Below are 17,331 nucleotides of genomic sequence, written 5' to 3' on the forward strand. Positions count from 1 at the left end.
AACAGGAATCTATTGGAAGTTTCAGGGTTTGAACATTTCCTGGGATTCCCTAAATTCTGAAGAGAGCAGTCTGGAGCCTTCTAGCCAAGGAAGGACTCTGTTCTTGCAGGATGCAGCCAGAGTACTGCCTGACAGCCTGTCCTCTTCCCTGGTCTGGCTCAGTCAGGGTGAACTGGAGTGATTTGTGGAACCACTCATGGAAAAGGGAGATACACTCAACCATGAATGTCAGAAGCTGAAATCAAGTTTCAGAATTTATTATTGAAGCCAGCCGCCCTTTGCCCTATTAAAAATGCAGGTGAAATAGTGCAAAGGCTATGGGCCCACTTAAAGTTCCCATAAACGTGGTTTCTGCGGAAGAGGCAGAGGCAGCAGAAACTCTCCCCACGTCTGCACTGTGGACGCCTCCGGCTGCGAGGTTAGCGCTCCAGGCTGCACGCTGGGGGCCACAGGAGGGCAAGAGCAACGATTAGCAAGTTTGTTCAAGAGAATTCTGTCTCACTAACTTGGAACTGAGAATAATTCAGCCAAGGTATAAGCAGAAATTTATCCATACTCAGTGAGTTCTTTCTTCAGAAAAGTACCAATTATTAGGATAAATATTACAAAGGAAATGCTTAACAGACAAAAGAAGCCAAGGACTTTTCAAAGATCCTTAACCCTCTAGATGTATTTATTGAAGCCACATATACCTAGTGAAACTAATAAAAACCTAATAATTTTTTCATTAGAGTAGATCCTTAGAGACATTTTAATCAGTCACCCCTCTATTAAAATCAACTGTTACACATATCCTCATTTCAGACTGTCAGCTCACTGAAGGCCAGGACTGTGTCTTCCTTTCAGTGCCTGCAAAGTGCCTTGAACATAGTAGGTGCTCAGGAAAATCCTGATTTAGTTGAGGAAATAGTAATGATATTAGTTAATGATAATAGTTATAGGATCTGCCTCACCTCACATGGAATATTTATTTGGTGGGAGTACAATGTCTAGAGTTGACCTTTGTGTGATCAGAGGAAGAAACGACTTGAACAAATAATTGTTAACAAGATTATAGGAGCATGCTTATAATAGTCACATGCCAATGCACATTGTTAAAGAAGAATAAATGAAAAAATAATGTTAATTGCCATATAAGTAGAGACTGGTACTGCTTAATCTGTTGCTCTGATACTACTAGAAATCATTTTCGTTTACTGATTAAAGGAAGGCCTTTAACTATTTAGCCCATTCATTTCTTCAGCTAGAGTATGAATACAGTATGGCTCAAACAGATCTTTTCTTACCTAATGCAGTTTTATTACACTTATAAAATGTAAACAATTTCATTTATCATAGGCCTTATATCAGTCAACACCTATCAAAGATGCAATTAACTTTGAAAATGGTAGTGCAAGAAGAAGTCTAACTCATGGATTGATGATTTCTTTCCCCAAAGGGAGATGTGGACATTAGTGTTAATTGTCCCTGGGCATTCTGAGAATCGTGCTTCCTCCTGGGAACCCTGTCTGGCCTCCTAAGACCACTGAGGCCATTTACAATCAAACTTGCTTCAGCATTCTTGTCATAAAGACCTGCAATGCTGCTTAAGAGAATCAACAGGCCAGACCACCAGGACTGGAAGGCATAATTTTTTTGGATGAGATCTGAACAGCAGGTATTACCAGGGGAAGGCTGCATTGGCCTGAACTGCCGGTGGAGGACACTTTTTCCTCCAGGGGCACTTCTGTTTACCAAGGCCCTGGCTCTGTGGCTCAGTGTGTACCTCAAGTGAACATTGCTTACAGTCCCTTAATGCTGAGGAAGGAGGTAATTTGCATAATATATTCCTATGCAGCTTTAGAATCAGGATCCCTGTTTTCTTTTCTCTTAGCCTTTTTAGATTTCATTGGAACTGCAACAGTCCGTGTTAAGGAGAGCACTGCTTCTGCTGCATCCATTTTTGATCCTTTCCTCCGTATGGTGGAGTCAAATCGCCTTCTTCCTGCCAGGTGTTGAGATGTATGTGTCAGGGGAGGGGGTACCCAAGCTCTTACTGAGTTTACAATCAACAGATTCTTATCCGGAGGACTAGAGTGCAGTTGAAGTGCCTATCTCCTGAGCTGCTCTTGCAAGGACTTAACTATGAAAGCAGCTTCTCCTTCGAAGCCCTTATTATCCCCCCTCCCCTGGCCCAGCTGCTCAGCCACCTCTGTGAGCAGCCAGTATGCTTGCTACTGGCTGCCTTTGCTTATTCTTGCCTCTGGATCGGCTGAGGTGTATCTGCCGATTAGTCTCATGGTAATTATGGATGGCATGTTTGCAGCATATTTATTCCCTTCCTCAGCTCACTTGGCGTCACACTGACTTTGTTTAGTCAACAATCTGACAGATTACCTGGGGTATTTTTTTTCTTCCCATTGTACCTGTGCTTATCTCTCTGTCACAAACCACCTTAAGGACTCTGAGCCAGAATTTTTGTATTTCTCTTGACTGAGATCAGCTTTCCCCTGACATGTCCAAAAGTCCAGATAAGGGACAGCTTCAGAGCTGCTCTGAATTCTGAATTCTGCAGGTATCAGAGGTAGGGTTTATCAGAGGGTTATCACCTAAACCCCTTCCTAGCCTGCTGTTTGCCAGTCTCTTCCCCTTCAGAGTTCACTCTCCCCGGGGTGGGGTTAAGCCTGAACACTTCCCTAACAGGTAAAGTCTCCTCTAGATTCTGATAAACTCCCTTTAACAATCTTTTGAGATTGAATTTTATGCCAAATTTGGGATCTTAAAGGGCAAACAAAGGAAACAAACATAGGATTAAACTCATAGTTGACAGAGAAATCAGTTTTCCTGTTATTAGGGTGCATTTGGACAAAGTGGATTATATTTTTGGTTACATCTACTGTAAGTCCAAGCGTTTTCTTTCACTGCTCTTGTTGCTATCATTTTGTTTTATTACCTGCACCCCTAGCCACTCTCCCACTTTTTTATGTCCAAGATAGACTAGAGTATATTTTAATAAAAATTTTCATAAAAGTACCTTAATAAAAATATACTCCAGTCTATCTTGAACAACAAAAAAAATTTCTTTGTCGTGAGATAGTCGATTTAACTGATGCTGGAGGAATTGCGATGTTCCTTAGCTGCAAGAACTCCTCAGACACTGGGGGCCTCTGTAGAGTCTGTGAATGTGGCCACTTTGTGGTTTGTTCATGGTTCAGTTCAATCAGTTCAGTTGCTCAGTCAGAATGCATTTCCAGAGCAGGCCTGTGACTGATATCTCAGAAAGGCCTCCTCGCCAATCTGGTCCTGGGCTGGCATCCGGGAACGTGACTGGTAATTCGTTCCCTCACTAATATAAACCTTTCCTAAGTGATACAAGTCTCTCACTGTATCTCAACTGTTTGCACAAGCAATGTGGTTTATGCTCAGCACCTGCTGTCCTTCTGGGAGTCTGGGAATCTGGTATGTGCCAGGCAGAGGATGCCAGCATGACAGGCCCCCAGGAGAAACCATGGGCACTGAGTCTCTTATGAGCTACCCGGGGCAGCCATACCATCAGGGCAGCAATATTATCACACATATGCTGCTGCATTCTTATTGCTGCATGAAGAATGCTCTCTGGGTGACCCCTCATGGGAGACAGAGAAAGCAGAAGGAAGCCTGCATGTGGATTCCTCCAATTCCACCTGTGTTGTTCTTCCTTATGATTCTATTGGGTACCCTTACTATTAATACATCAGTGTCATAAATCTGAGCTGTGACCACAACTATATTCTGTGTTCTAGGAGTCTTAAAAGCAAATACCTGAATGTGGGATGGCCTTGGGGATCCCTAAAACAGCCCCTTCATGAGGCACTGTGAGATTCCAGAAATATCATTTGATGGCATTATCCTCAAAAATGCTGATCTGATCCCTACCCTCTTGGTTTTTCACACATAATTTTGGCTTAGAATTTCCTAAAGAACTAATGTTTACTTAGTTTATAACTGTTCATTTACTTCCCTAAAGGAGATTGCTTTACTGTATTAAATTTGTTCTTTTATGACATAATCTCTAAAATTACAGTCACAATCCATGTCAAATCTAACATCAAAAGTAGCTGATAAGCTCTACTGCTACCAGTGTGTATGATTTTATACTACATTTTAGAAGAATATATTTAGAAGAAATTCTGCAATACTATTAGAGTTAACAATATTGGTTAATTTTAGAATTTAACTTTAACTAGATATTTTCAGATGATGTTAAGAATTAATGGGATAATGTTGACATGGTCTTGGATTTTCATGCTGTTCAGAAACATATTTTTATTTTTATGCCTCAAGGCAGCTTCGTGCTGATGCATCACAGTCTGAGTTATGCCACATGTTGGTCGGCAGACTGTTTTAACTGCTCTCTGTAGAGCAGCAGCTGGTGTGGTGGGTGCTCAGAATAAGGACCAAACAGTGATTCTACAAAAAGAATAGAAAGTTCAGGACAGCCAAGTTCAGATTAACTTTTTAAATATTAATTTGTTAGAACAATAAGAATAACATTAATTCTATGAGAATTCCTGGGTATAGATAATAGGTCTTGGCATGGAGTGAAACACACCTTGAAAGCAAGGCCTTCTGTAGAAGTGATAGAATTTCACTGGTTGGTTTCGCATTACTGAATGCCTTCATGCCCCAGGGTACAAAAAATGATTCTATTTCAAGAGTTCAGATTCTTTATAAAGGGAAGAATGCCAATGCCATTGAACAGGCTTAAGTCTGTGCTTACTGCTAATATTAATAATCAAAAATATTTTATTAGATCCAAGTATTAAGGATGGGAAGCTGGGATGAAATATTTCCCTGGGCATATGGCCAGCCCTAGAAACATCTAAATGCTGTCCTACTCTTAATGCGAGAACTTGCCAGCCCTTCTTGTAGGCTTTCAGTATGTTCAAGATCCTGGAAATATAAAGTATTTAAGGGCCTTTGAATTCAGATATTTAAACTGAATTCAGAATTATATCTGTCCTACTAAATAAGTGTTCAGTCAATTATTAGGTAACATAGGCAGAAAGCACAATTTAAGAGGAAAAAGTACTACTTAGATTTTTAAGAATGGAAGAGTGAAAATGGGAATCAATTTAATCTAGATCAACATCCTGAGCTACTTATTCAGATCAGTGGTTAGATCTTATTTCCCTAATTGGGACACTTATTATCTGTGCTACTCTTGACTGATGTCTGTCTGTCTCTCTGTCACTCCCTGAGATTAAAGACAAGCCAAGGTTTCTCTGTTTCTCATGTAAAGATTACATAACACTTTCTGACATACTAGGGTAATGATATTGGCTGTACTTTAAATGGGTTTTTGGGAAATAACACTATTAAAAACTTCTGAAGGCAGATCTATAAATTAAAATGCACTGTAAAGCCTTCCTCACAAGCATCTAGATACACAACATAAGAGTGAACTTTTGGAATATCCCTGAACTCCAAGGCAATGCAACCACTGCCTGAACTGAAGTTTCCATTTTAATCTTCATAGCCTGAAGATTTGGTTTTGCTGGTCCCTTGGCCCAGGTTACATATCCCACAGGACAGTCTGATGCACAAGTCATTTTAGGAAATAATTGATAAATTACTGTGGACTCAAATGAACAGAGGACTATCAGTCAAATAACAGAAGTTCTAATATATAAATTTAGCCAGATCTCCCAGCACACTCAGAGATGCCTTGAAAGGTCCTACATTTGCTATTTTCAACATTACCTAAATAAGGGAGCAAAAGAAAGAGCTCACAAACATATAATATATACCTTGTCCTTAAATATACACACGTGTATAGATCTATGTCCTCTGATCACTAAATATATATTTAGGTAGAATTAGAGAACTTATGTAGCTTTATAAATAAGCATAGGCATTTACGGACACAGAAGAAACAGAAAAAACATGAATCAAAATGTGAAACGTACCATACTCCGGGACCTGTCCCGTCCCGCGCTTCAGCAGTAGCCTCACTCTTCTTCCGCCTGATTTGATGAGCTCTATTGCTCTGGCATGGGTCATGTCTCTTGTGCTCTCCCCATTGATTTCAATGATCTGATCTCCTACCTGTTAATTAAAGAAACATCATGTTAGTCAAAGATGGTTTTATTCAAGTTGCATTTCCAACAGAGAAGCACCCATAGAAGACCAGTTTCCAGAGAGCAAAAGAAAGGCTTGGTTGTAGCCTGCTGCTTCTTAGTAGAGGCTAAATCCTGGCTGCATTCTGAATCTGACCACCAAACTTTATTTATCTTTGTAGAAATTCAAATGTTAGACCATGAAGGTTGTGATGATATGCCACTTATATTTAGCCAGTATGACAGAGGTCATAATAAAACTATTCAGGAGTTTCTTAAAAAATTATGGGATGTGTTTGATGCTGCAGTTCAAAAAAAGCTGGCATCTTCGCTTTGAATCAAGAAGTAAATATTTTAAGGACTTTTCATTGAACACAGGGTAGGATCTAATTCAATGTGTTGGATGGAATGATTGGTTTTTGGGCTTCTCTGAGAATTTTTGTTATGCATCATTTATTTACATTTCCCTGGGTGCTGTTGTGATATTGCCTTCTTTGTAAATAGTGGTTGGTTGATATTCAAGTTTGATGATGAATATTCTATCACAGTCGCTTGAATTAAAAATGACTCCATCCTCCATACATGACTAATGCCCTTGCTAAATCTTTGCCATTCTCACATCTGACTGTCAGAAACTCTTTGGTTAAATACCAATTCCTCTTGAATTGTTGACAATACCTAGGCAAGTCAACCCACTTCACTAATCTTGCCTGGAGAATCCCATGGACAGGGGGGCCTGGTGGGCTGCAGTCCATGGGGTTGCAAAGAGTTGGACTCAGCTGAAACAACTTAGCATGCATGGGTTCCATAAGCAGCTCCCATTATCCTTTGTGAATAGATATTTGGAATAAAAGAGGTTCAACCATGAGCACATCATATAACTCCCACAGTACTATTACTGTCAGGAACCTCTGAATTAAAATATGTTTCATTTCAGTGCAAGTCACTTAAGACAAATTAGCCAGGAAAAAGCACAATGAGTTGCTTTGCAAAAATGCTATTTTAGGTGGGTCCCTGAACTTGATAATGCAGACAGAATTACAAATAAGCCCCTTTTAAGGGAGCACTATCAAAGTGAGTGCTATAGGCTGGACCAGAACAGGAACAAAAAGTTGCTGTCACAACAGCCAAAGGATAGAACAAAGTGGGGGGGAGGGGAGAATAAACACGTGTTTATTATATCAAGGAAGTGATGCATGTGCTTGTGCGTGTGCTACGTCACTCCAGTCATGTCTGACTCTGTGTGACCCTGCTGACTGTAGGCTCCTCTGTCCACGGGATTCTCCAGGCAAGGATCCTGGAGTGGGTTGTCATGCCCTCCTCCAGGGAATCTTCCTGACTTAGGGCTCAGTCCATGTCTCTGCATCAGCAGGCAGGCAAGTAGGTTCTTTACTACAGGCCTCCCTAAGCGGTGAGGACGTCCGTGTAATGAAGGTAAAGGCTCCCCACTTCGTGTGCTCGGTGGCCTTTGGAAGCACTGTTTCAAGTACTGCTCAATGGCACAAACTCCGCATAGAAGAATCACTAAAGACAGGGCTAAATGAATTTGTTTTAGGCCAAGGTTTGCACCAGTTTTCCTCAGGTCTGCTTTCCCAGGAGGCACGAGGCACAGCCTGAAGTCCAGCAGCTAGCCTGAGGTCAGGTATGGAACCAATTATCCCTCTCTCAGCAGTCCTCGCCCGTGACTGAAACCACAAGGCACAGCATCACATTGTAGAAGTGAAGCACAGGTTTCAGTGAAGCTGTTAGAATAGAGTCTTCATTCCTGGCTTCTCTCTCCAGGTTCACATACCTAACTGATTGCTAAACCTCTCCTCCACTGGGATGTCCCGCAGGCCACTCCAGCTCAACACCAGTCGATTGGGCTCACCATCTTTCTCCCCAGATAGTCTGTCCTCTCAATTCCTCATCCTGGACAACAGCACCACCATTCACCCAAGGTAGAAACCTGGGGGTCCTGATGAGCTCCTAGCTCAGTTCCTGCTTCCATCAGGATTATTCCCACCAACATCTTCATGTGCTCACCAGCGTCATTCTTCAGAGGGAAATCTCCCCAGATGCATCATACTCACTGAGGTGGCTAGGGCCTTCCATATGCCACTGTTCCCTTGCCTTGTCTTCCCTATAGGCCTGGTGCCTTCCCAATCTTCCCTCAAGGCCAACCCACGCTCTTCTCCCCAGGGATGACGTCCTAGACCCTGTCTTCTCCTCAAGCAGAAGTATGCAATCCCTCTGCTCAGTCATCACTGCACCCCACTCTGTTATCTGTCACACCTCATTATGGAATTATGCCTCTTTGTCTTCCTTCCTAGACTTTGAACTTCTTCACTCATCAAACAATTTCTGAGCACTTATTATGTCTTGGACAGTCTACTGGGAGATTGGATAAACAGTGACAAAAAGTATAGTTTTTATTTACAACACATTCTCAGTCTAGTTGGGGAGTAAGTGGGTAATATAAGTGGGTAAATAAGACAGTTACTATTCAATACATATTTATTATGACAGAGGTATACAAAAAGTGCCAAGGGAAGAGAAGGGAGGGGCATCTAAATTAGAATAAATGTGGCTGGTAGTCAGAGAGAGCTTCCTACAGCTAGTGACATCTCAACTGAATTCTGAAGTTTCAGCAGGAGTTCCCCTGCTAAAGGAAGAGAAAAAACATTCTAGGTTGAGAGGACAGCATTTGCAAAGAGCCTGAGATCTGAAAGCTTGGTATATTTGGGGGAACTGCCGGTAGAGCGGTGTTTAGAAATTTCCCTGAGACTTCAGTATGAAGAGTGGACTGGAGAGAAAGTAGGAGATTGAGGAAAGGAGTTGAAGTTGTGAGGCTGTTATGTTGTTTATTCAGATGAGAAACTGGGAGATGTGGGGAAGAAAATCACAGGGTAAATGAGGGCAGGGACTAAATCCTGTTCGACTATTTATCTTGTATGGGGTTCACTGTACATACTTGTAAATGAATGAATGAATGAATGAATGAGGCCACATCTTGAGACCCACGGCGGGAGGGGGTTATATGTACTCTTGATCCAAAACTCAAACCTTGACAGACACCACTGCCTGAGGACACTTCTCTCTCAAGACTGACATTTCAACAAGAATTGTATAGAAGGATTCTTATGGTGTAATAGAAATATTAAATAGCCACACTTAGAAAGTTTGATGCTTTCATTCTCTTTTCTATTTGTTATTTTCCCTTTCCCTTACTAAGAGCCATGAGAATTAAGGGAGGAAAAAATAGCCAGGGAGAGGTGGTGAGTTGGAAGATTGTGCAGGAGTTGGAGGAACAGAGGTTTCAAGGGTTTCACGGGGCTGGGCGTGGTGTCTCCGGTGTGGAATTTTCAGGACTGGGCTCTGGAAAGATTTTTATTGAGATTTTGGAAGTCTGAGCTGACCTCTTGGCTTGGCAGCACTCCATGTGGGATCCCCTCAGAAGAAGAAAATAACTGATGCTGGTTGAACTGAAGGTCCTTAGCCCCTTGTCTAAGATTTTCCCAAGCCTCTAACCATTCCAGGGAGCCAGGGAGACAGTCTTCCTGCCTCAATGGGAGCAATGGAAGTTTGAAACAGTCCAAGATCTTGGCAAATTCAGAAAAAAAAACTTGGTGGTGGTGGTAGTGGGATAGATGCTGGTTGGGTGATGAGATGGAAATGCTGCGACTGTTGAAGATGTGAATCTTATAGGTATTCCGGGCATATTGCAAAAGTGGTTAAACTCATCTGGACCTAGTGTCAGAGATTTAACAAACAGTCCAGGCCCAGCCAGGAGATGCACATCTATGCTTGTGAAATGACACAAATGCTAAAAAGGTTTACTCTTCACTTTCAGTCCAATATCAGTCTTATACACAGCTATTTGACATGGAACTCCATAAACAAATTTGAGAAGTGATTCTTTTCACTTTCATCCTGTGAGCATTCAGATGAATAAGAAAATGAATTTTCCAGGGAAAGAAGAGGTTCTCATTACCTTCTGACTTTCATTCAGATGCTGGGTGTGGCCAGTTGAAGGGTTCTTTTCCTATATGGCACGTGAATTATTTGGGGGAGTTAATTTGATAAGTGATAAAATGATAATTATTCAGCTATTAAAAAGAACTCATCTGAATCAGTTCCAATGAGGTGGATGAAACTGGAGCCTATTATAGAGAGTGAAGTAAATCAGAAAGAAAAACACCAATACAGTATACTAATGCATATATATGGAATTTAGAAAGATGGTAACGATGACCCTATACGCGAGACAGCAAAAGAGACACAGAGATAAAGAACAGACTTTTGGACTCTGTGGGAGAAGGAGAGGGTGGGATGATTTGAGAGAATAGCATTGAAACATGTATATTATCATATGTGAAATAGATCACCGGTCCAGGTTCAATGCATGAGACAGGGCGCTCAGGGCTGGTGCAGTGGGATGACCCTGAGGGATGGGATGGGGAGGGAGGTGGGAGAGGAATCAGGATGGGGGACACATGTACACCCATGGCTGATTCATGTCAATGCATGGCAAAGCCACTACAATAGTGTAAAGTAATTAGCCTCTAATTAAAATAAATAAATTAATTTAAAAAACAGTTTTCAACACAAGAGAAAAAAAAAAAAAGGAACAATAGAAAATGTGTAGGTTGTTCAGGGATGAAGAAAAAGACCAGCTGTGACTCTAATGTAGTCTTCTTTTTCTACATGCTTCACCACTTGAAGCTATCTTCATCTTCAACTGAGTTGTGGTACTAAAATGAAACTTTGAAGATCTCCTCTACTTGTTCTTAGAGAACTTTTAAAGTACTGAGTTTGAGTTAAGAGTTGAGAGAGGGATGGCGGAGGAGAGAGAGAATGGAGGCGGTGAGGACGACAAAGAAACAGACAGATGGACAGACAGCCACAGACATAATTCAGGAATGTGCATATTGTTTTATAGGGATCAAGGAGATGTTAAATGTAGGAAACTAACCAAAGGATAGAACATGAATTCTAGGCATTCTTTTTTTTTTCCTGTAGAAGAAATACTTGTATCTGCGATCCCCTTGGGAAACTGACAACCTCACAGTGGTGTCTTAGGGGCAAGGCAGAGTGAGAGAAGACTGCCATCTTGGCCCAGACTAACAAGTTCTGCATTTCTACACACACATTTCTATTCACATCTTTGCAGGTTTTTTTCCCTAACAAAATTATTACTAAGTCCTTGAACTGGCTTGAGGCTCTGCAGGTAAAACTTCTCTTATTGGAAAGCCAAGGCAGGTAAAGGTAAAAGTTTCAGCATATATGTATATATTGGCCATGCCATATAGGATCTTACTTCCCTGACCAGGGATCAAGTCTGGGCCCCCAGCCATGAAAGCACCAAGTCCTAACCACTGAACCACCAGGAAATTTCCCGAAGTTTCAGTATTTTAGTATTTCTTAAGCAATTAATAGTCCAGGATGTAAGAAAAAAAATAAGCTCTATGCTGTACACATTTTTGTAGATAGTATTTGGTTTGACTCAACTAAATCTTTACAAGGACTATATTAATTCTGGACTTCCTGTAGCCCCTAATCATGGTAGTTTCCACTCAAGGCTTCCTCAGGTTTCTCCACAAACATTCCTGACTGGCTGCAATCAGTTCACTGCCTTTATACCACAAGAATCTATTTCATATGATTATGCATGACTGAAGTGATCCTAGATTATAAGTAGGTGTGAGGAATTGAGCTCCTTTAGAATTTTATGCCAAAAAATAGTTGATGCCTCTATTCACTGTTTCATGAAAGACTTAGTTGTGGACCATTTGTGTGGCTAATGGTCCGAGGTCACAGGATAGTTTTGCCATAATTCTTCCCTTAGAGGCTGGTTTCTCCCACTGACTCTAGATCCCTCATGAGCAGGGAAAGTGCCTACTGCCTCCGTGTCATCTATACCTGTCGCAATTCCCAACAAGTAGGCCTTCAGTTAATCATGTTTGAGTAAATGAATTTTAGGTTTGCTTTTCAGTTATAGTAACCGTCTTCGTTTTCATGACACAGAAAACTCAGCTTTCGAGCACCTCTGCATACCATAAAGCCTTCTTGAAATACTGCCTTAGGCACTTGCAGCCAAACCACAACAATTTCAACAGTATTACAAGAGACCGAATGAGGTTTCGGTAAAGGTGACCTATAGAAATTGCTAGAGACAGATATGTTATTGTTATGGGAAACAAATGCTAAAGGATCAAGAGAAAGAAGAAAGGAGGCTGAGTCTAAACAAAATCAGAAAAACAAAATTAGAATTCGGGTCTTCACTTCTGCCAGAGGCATTGTCACTGGTGCTATGACAACAGGACACCTGGTCTGTAAGGGCCCTGCTGGGCCAAGGACAGGCTGATTTTCACCTCAACAGTGACCTTTACTAGATTATGGTTTTTTTCACAATTAACCTTTGTTAGATATTATTTAATGACTATTACAGTATAAATCTTTCCTAAGGGGTTACACTGAGTGCTTTGTTTCACTTTCCCACGTCTTCCATTAGACTGTTGATTGAATCAGACAGGACCCAAGTGTCTGTTACAGGACCTGGCTCTGGTTATAAACTGTGCTGCACAACTGCCTCAGCAAGGCACAGGAGCCCATTAAGTCAGCACACTTTTCCCGAAAAAATTTCTATACCCTTGGAAATTGAAGTACAGACTGAAATTGAAATTTTGACAACACCAAAATTCTGTGGACTTTATTTGCTTCAAGTATTTTATACGTTGAAGTCTGTCTGAGACTCTATGTTTTGACTGTAATCATTTAAAAAGAAAACATTTCTTACGAAATTTCGTCCAAAGAGAAGTGTGAAAAAGCCCTGGTGGATCTGCAGAAAAGTTCTTCACCAGGGTTATGAAGTGAAGTGAAGTGAAGTCGCTCAGTCGTGTCCAACTCTTTGCGACCCCATGGACTGTAGCCTACCACGCTCCTCTGTCCATGGGATTTTCCAGGTAAGAGTACTGGAGTGGGTTGCCATTTCCTTCTCCAGAGGATCTTCCCGACCCAGGGATCAAACCCCGGTCTCCTGCATTGTAGGCAGACGCTTTACCCTCTGAGCCACAAGGGTAGTTCCTACCTGAGCACATACCTGCTTGGAAGGGTCATGAAGGAGAGAGGAACCAGAGGGGAAAAAGAAGTTATGAGTCTGCAGAGCCTTGATGTGAGTGGGGTAACTTACTCCACATTTTCTTAATGTGTGTATCTTCTCTTTAGAAAAGATTCAGTAACAACTCAAAAAATGTTCAGTCTTTGACTTGGGCAGGGGTGGTGCCCTCGCTGCTCACTCAGGGGGTCGCTTTGGTGGAGATTCAGGGGGAGCTCCTTATTCAGCAGTTTCCATTTCTCATTCTTACTTTTACAATTCTCTAAATTAAAACATGGAAATGTATGTGAAATTTAAAGATGACACAGTAGCCCAATTGCGGAAGTCAATTCTAAATTATAATTTGGTATCTTTATCACCAAAACTTCCTTTTCCTTTGTCAAATATTACTAACACTAATCTCATTAGGGGATATTATTAGATTGCTTCCCCCTGCCCCTAAATCTCACTCTTCTAGGGCTTTTAATTGGTGCTGATGTCTTCCTTCCTCAGATCATCCATTTCCTGCCTTATAAATACTTTCCAGGCGGAGTGGTTCTCTTTATGTACCTTTGCATATGTGGTTTCATTTTAGAATCTGCCCTTCCCCATTCAAACAACAACTAAATCCTACTCAATCCTTAGGAGAAACCTCAGGTATGCCTGCATACAGGAAGCCTTCTATGATCTTATAGTTCGGGTTGGGTACCTTTCCTAAGTATTTCTTTAAAAGTTTGCTCTTCATTTCCCTAGGTGTTAGTGTCAAATATATATACATTTTTAATTCCAGAAAGTTCCAAAAAGTAAAACTTGAAATTGGCATGCCTGGCAACTATTTACTTAACATTGACATTGTATTTACAACTGCTTATGTAGCATTTATATTATATGAGGTATAATGAGTACTCTAGAGGTGATAAAGTATGATCATTGATGTATATAAGTAGTTTATATATTTTACATGCAAAATATAAGGAAACATATTGCATGTAAGTAGTTTATATGCAAATACGATACCATTTTATATGATGGACTTGAGCATTCTTGGATTTTGGTGTCTGTGGGGGTCCTCGAACCAATCTCCATAGACACCAAGGGATGGTGTTGGCCTTTGCTTATCATAACACTGTAGGCTCCTTAAGGGCGGAGACTCCATCACATGGGGAATACCCATATATTTTGCTTCAGTGGATGAAGGAACAATTGAAAGTAAGGGTTCTTCAGAAGCTGTGTTCTGACTCCACATTCCTTATTGTTTCAATCAAGTTCAGCAAGATGTATAAAAAGTTTTAAATCTGATTTCGTGATATGCATCAGCCAGACTTGACCGTGATCAAATAATATAAAGTGTATATAAGCGCCTTGTAAACTCTATTTAAATATTAACTTGATTATTAATTGTAGTAGCTATCTTCATCATCTTCATAATGGTAGAAGAGAGAAAAAGAAAAGAAACACAATGGTAGATTCTTCACAATGAATCTAGGAGAGAAGCCCTGAGGGGTTGGAAATGTATTTCATGGAGAAATGAGGGAAGTGGTTTTCTGAAAATGTCACTGAGAGGTTAAAGACTCCCAAAATCTTCTGTTGGTTTGGTAAGTACTGCCTTTTAGGAATTCCTATAGGATGTTAATGCTATTTTTTATTCTATGATTTTGACAAGTAGTTCTTACAAAAAGAAACCTCCTTGAATGTTGAGCAGCTAATCCAAACCCTAAGCCAGGACAGGGTGATAACTGCCTATATGGCCACAAACAGAAATGCAAAGAAGATTTTAAAGACAAGCTGGTTGATGCAAAATATTTTCTACGAAGCAAAAAATAAACACAACCATTCCATTTTCATACACTGTTTTGACTGCTCAGGCAAGAAGAGGAGACTGGGGAAATATCTTAAAATTATCTGCCTGAGCAAGAATAGAAAGCTATCACTGGTGGCTCAGCTAGTGGCTTATTCATTTTCTTGGAAATCACTTATGTTAGGTCATGAAGTCAGTTTCCCTGGTTGATTGAAAAATAAACAAAAGCAAATCAAAAAGAAAACTTTCCACTGTGGCCCTAATATAGGCTGTGATTTCCCTTACCTATGGATGTAATTGAGAGAAAATGAGGGATTATTATTCTGCATACTTATCTAATCAGACAGATTTATTTTTCAGATGCAAGTGTTGGTCATTGTGTGGTGACTGCTATATAGGCAGAGGATAACCAATTCTTGTTTCCCTGAAGCTGACCTATTTGCATATTGCCTTTGCATTTACTGTGTGTGTGTGTGTGCATATGTGCACATACCAATTCCAGACCTGATGTTTACAGTGTGAGTTACAGTGAAAGGTATACCCAGATGGGTGTATCAGTCAGCTGGGATTTTTAAAAAGAATTTAATGGTGGGACTATGTCAGAGGTGTGAGCAGGGTTAAGACAACCAAAGAGGGCAGATGCCAACAGCATCTATTCCTCTGCCACCGCTGGGCCCAGGGCACCACGGCAGGGAGCAACAGGGGTAAGAATGGATCAACATTTCTGAGGCTGACGGAGTAACATCCCCCCAAGGACATCAACATTTAGGCCCTGGAATCTGTGAATATATTACTTGGCAAAAGGGACTTTGCAGATGTGAATAAGTTAAGGATCTTGAGATGGGAGGGCCATCCTGCTTCTCTAAGTGGACCCAATGTAATCACAGGGGTCAAAGTCTGACAGAGAAGAGAGTCGGGGCTGAAGCAGAGGTCAGGGATAAGGGAAGATGATCTGCTGCTGGCGCTGAGGATGGAGGAAGGGGCTACAAGCCAAGGAATACAAGTGGCTCCAGGAGCTGGAAAGTCAAGGGAATGGATTCTTTCCGAGATCCTACAGGAGGAAACAGACCTGCTGATAAGACAACTTGATTTTTAACCCACTGAAAATGCTTTGGAATTATGACCTCTAAAACTGTAAGATAAAAAATGTGTGCTGTCTTATGCCAATAAGTATGCAGTACTTTGTTACAGCTGGAATAGAAAGCTAACACACTGCCCTCTGATTTCCTACTAGTGCTTCTTATCAGTGCTTCTTATCTTCAATCCAACAGGAAACCAGAGGGCAAGACAGTTTGGGTGATGCAGATATAGTGATCAATTCCCAAGATTGCAGAATAGGGATAGGAGGGAAGAGACTAGATTTGGGAGGAGGTAAAACAAAAGAAGCACCAACACTGGGGTGGGGTGCATGTGGGATGGGGATAGATTTTAAAGCCATGGATGAATATGACATGACATATGAAGGTTCCCATGATCTGAACACTTGTATCCCCCACCCGGTTCACACACTGAGATCCTAGCCTCCAAGGTGACAACATCTGGAGGTGGGGCCTTTGGGAGGTGATTGGGTCCTGAGAGGAGAGCCTTCATGAACGGGATTAGTGCTCTTATAAAAGAGACCTATGAGAGGTCCCTTGTCCTTTCACCTTGTGAAGACACAGGACCAGGAAGTAGACTTTCACCAGACATTAAATATGCTGCTACCTTGATCTTGGACTTCTGGCCTCCAGAACTATGGGAAATAAATTCTGTTGTCTATAAGAAGCCACTCACTCAATGGTATTTTGTTATAGCAGCCTGAAGGGACTAAGACAAAGGCTTTACAAAATAATTCAAGGACAAGAAATAAAAATCATGTGGTGGTAATTTTGTCCACATTGGAGAAGCTATTTTTGGAAGGCTTTATTGTTTTAATATTCCATTTTTATATAGATAGTCTCTTAAGATAATGTTATAGAAAGACAAGTGGCATCAGGGTTACTGAATTATACCTACTTTTTCAAACTGCTAAAGATTTCAGAGTTGCCTTTGCATCTAGTCAGTTTCCAGTCCTCATCCATCCTACTCCCTCCAGGTCTCCAGCCTGTCAATTCTCCTGCCTCCATTCTCCACTCTCCGTTTCTCTCCTCTCCCTCCTCCTCTGGTCCTCGTGGCTGCCACCTTCATGTTTTGAAGCTCACCTCTGCTGTGGTCTCTCTCCTTCACACACACCTACCCTCCTTCCCCAAACTTCCTGAACAGAATCCAGACCCTTAACACGGTGTGATGATCATCCAGGATCTGGTGTCCCCAGCCTTCCAGCTCATTCCTGCCACTCTCTGGGTTTAATCTGGCTGGCTGCTTCCTCCTCCACTCTTCACTGGGTGCTCCCAGCTCTGCAT

General features: G+C 41.3%; 1 protein-coding gene across 16 annotated transcripts in view; it reads right to left on the minus strand.

The window, feature by feature from the left end:
• MAGI2 (membrane associated guanylate kinase, WW and PDZ domain containing 2) overlaps positions 1-17,331 on the minus strand; it is a 1,406,842-nt gene that overhangs the window by 81,682 nt on the left and 1,307,829 nt on the right. For 15 of the 16 annotated variants that reach the window (XM_020903091.2, XM_020903019.2, XM_070469808.1 and 12 more), the window contains one exon: positions 5,928-6,066. In XM_020903091.2, the coding sequence (XP_020758750.2) occupies positions 5,928-6,066 (139 nt within the window). Of the gene's footprint in view, positions 1-4,253; positions 4,429-5,927; positions 6,067-17,331 lie in introns of those variants that run through there. The other variant, XM_070469818.1, reaches the window with a different exon arrangement.

This window comes from Odocoileus virginianus, chromosome 1, assembly GCF_023699985.2.
Source record: "Odocoileus virginianus isolate 20LAN1187 ecotype Illinois chromosome 1, Ovbor_1.2, whole genome shotgun sequence".
NCBI lineage: Eukaryota > Metazoa > Chordata > Mammalia > Artiodactyla > Cervidae > Odocoileus > Odocoileus virginianus.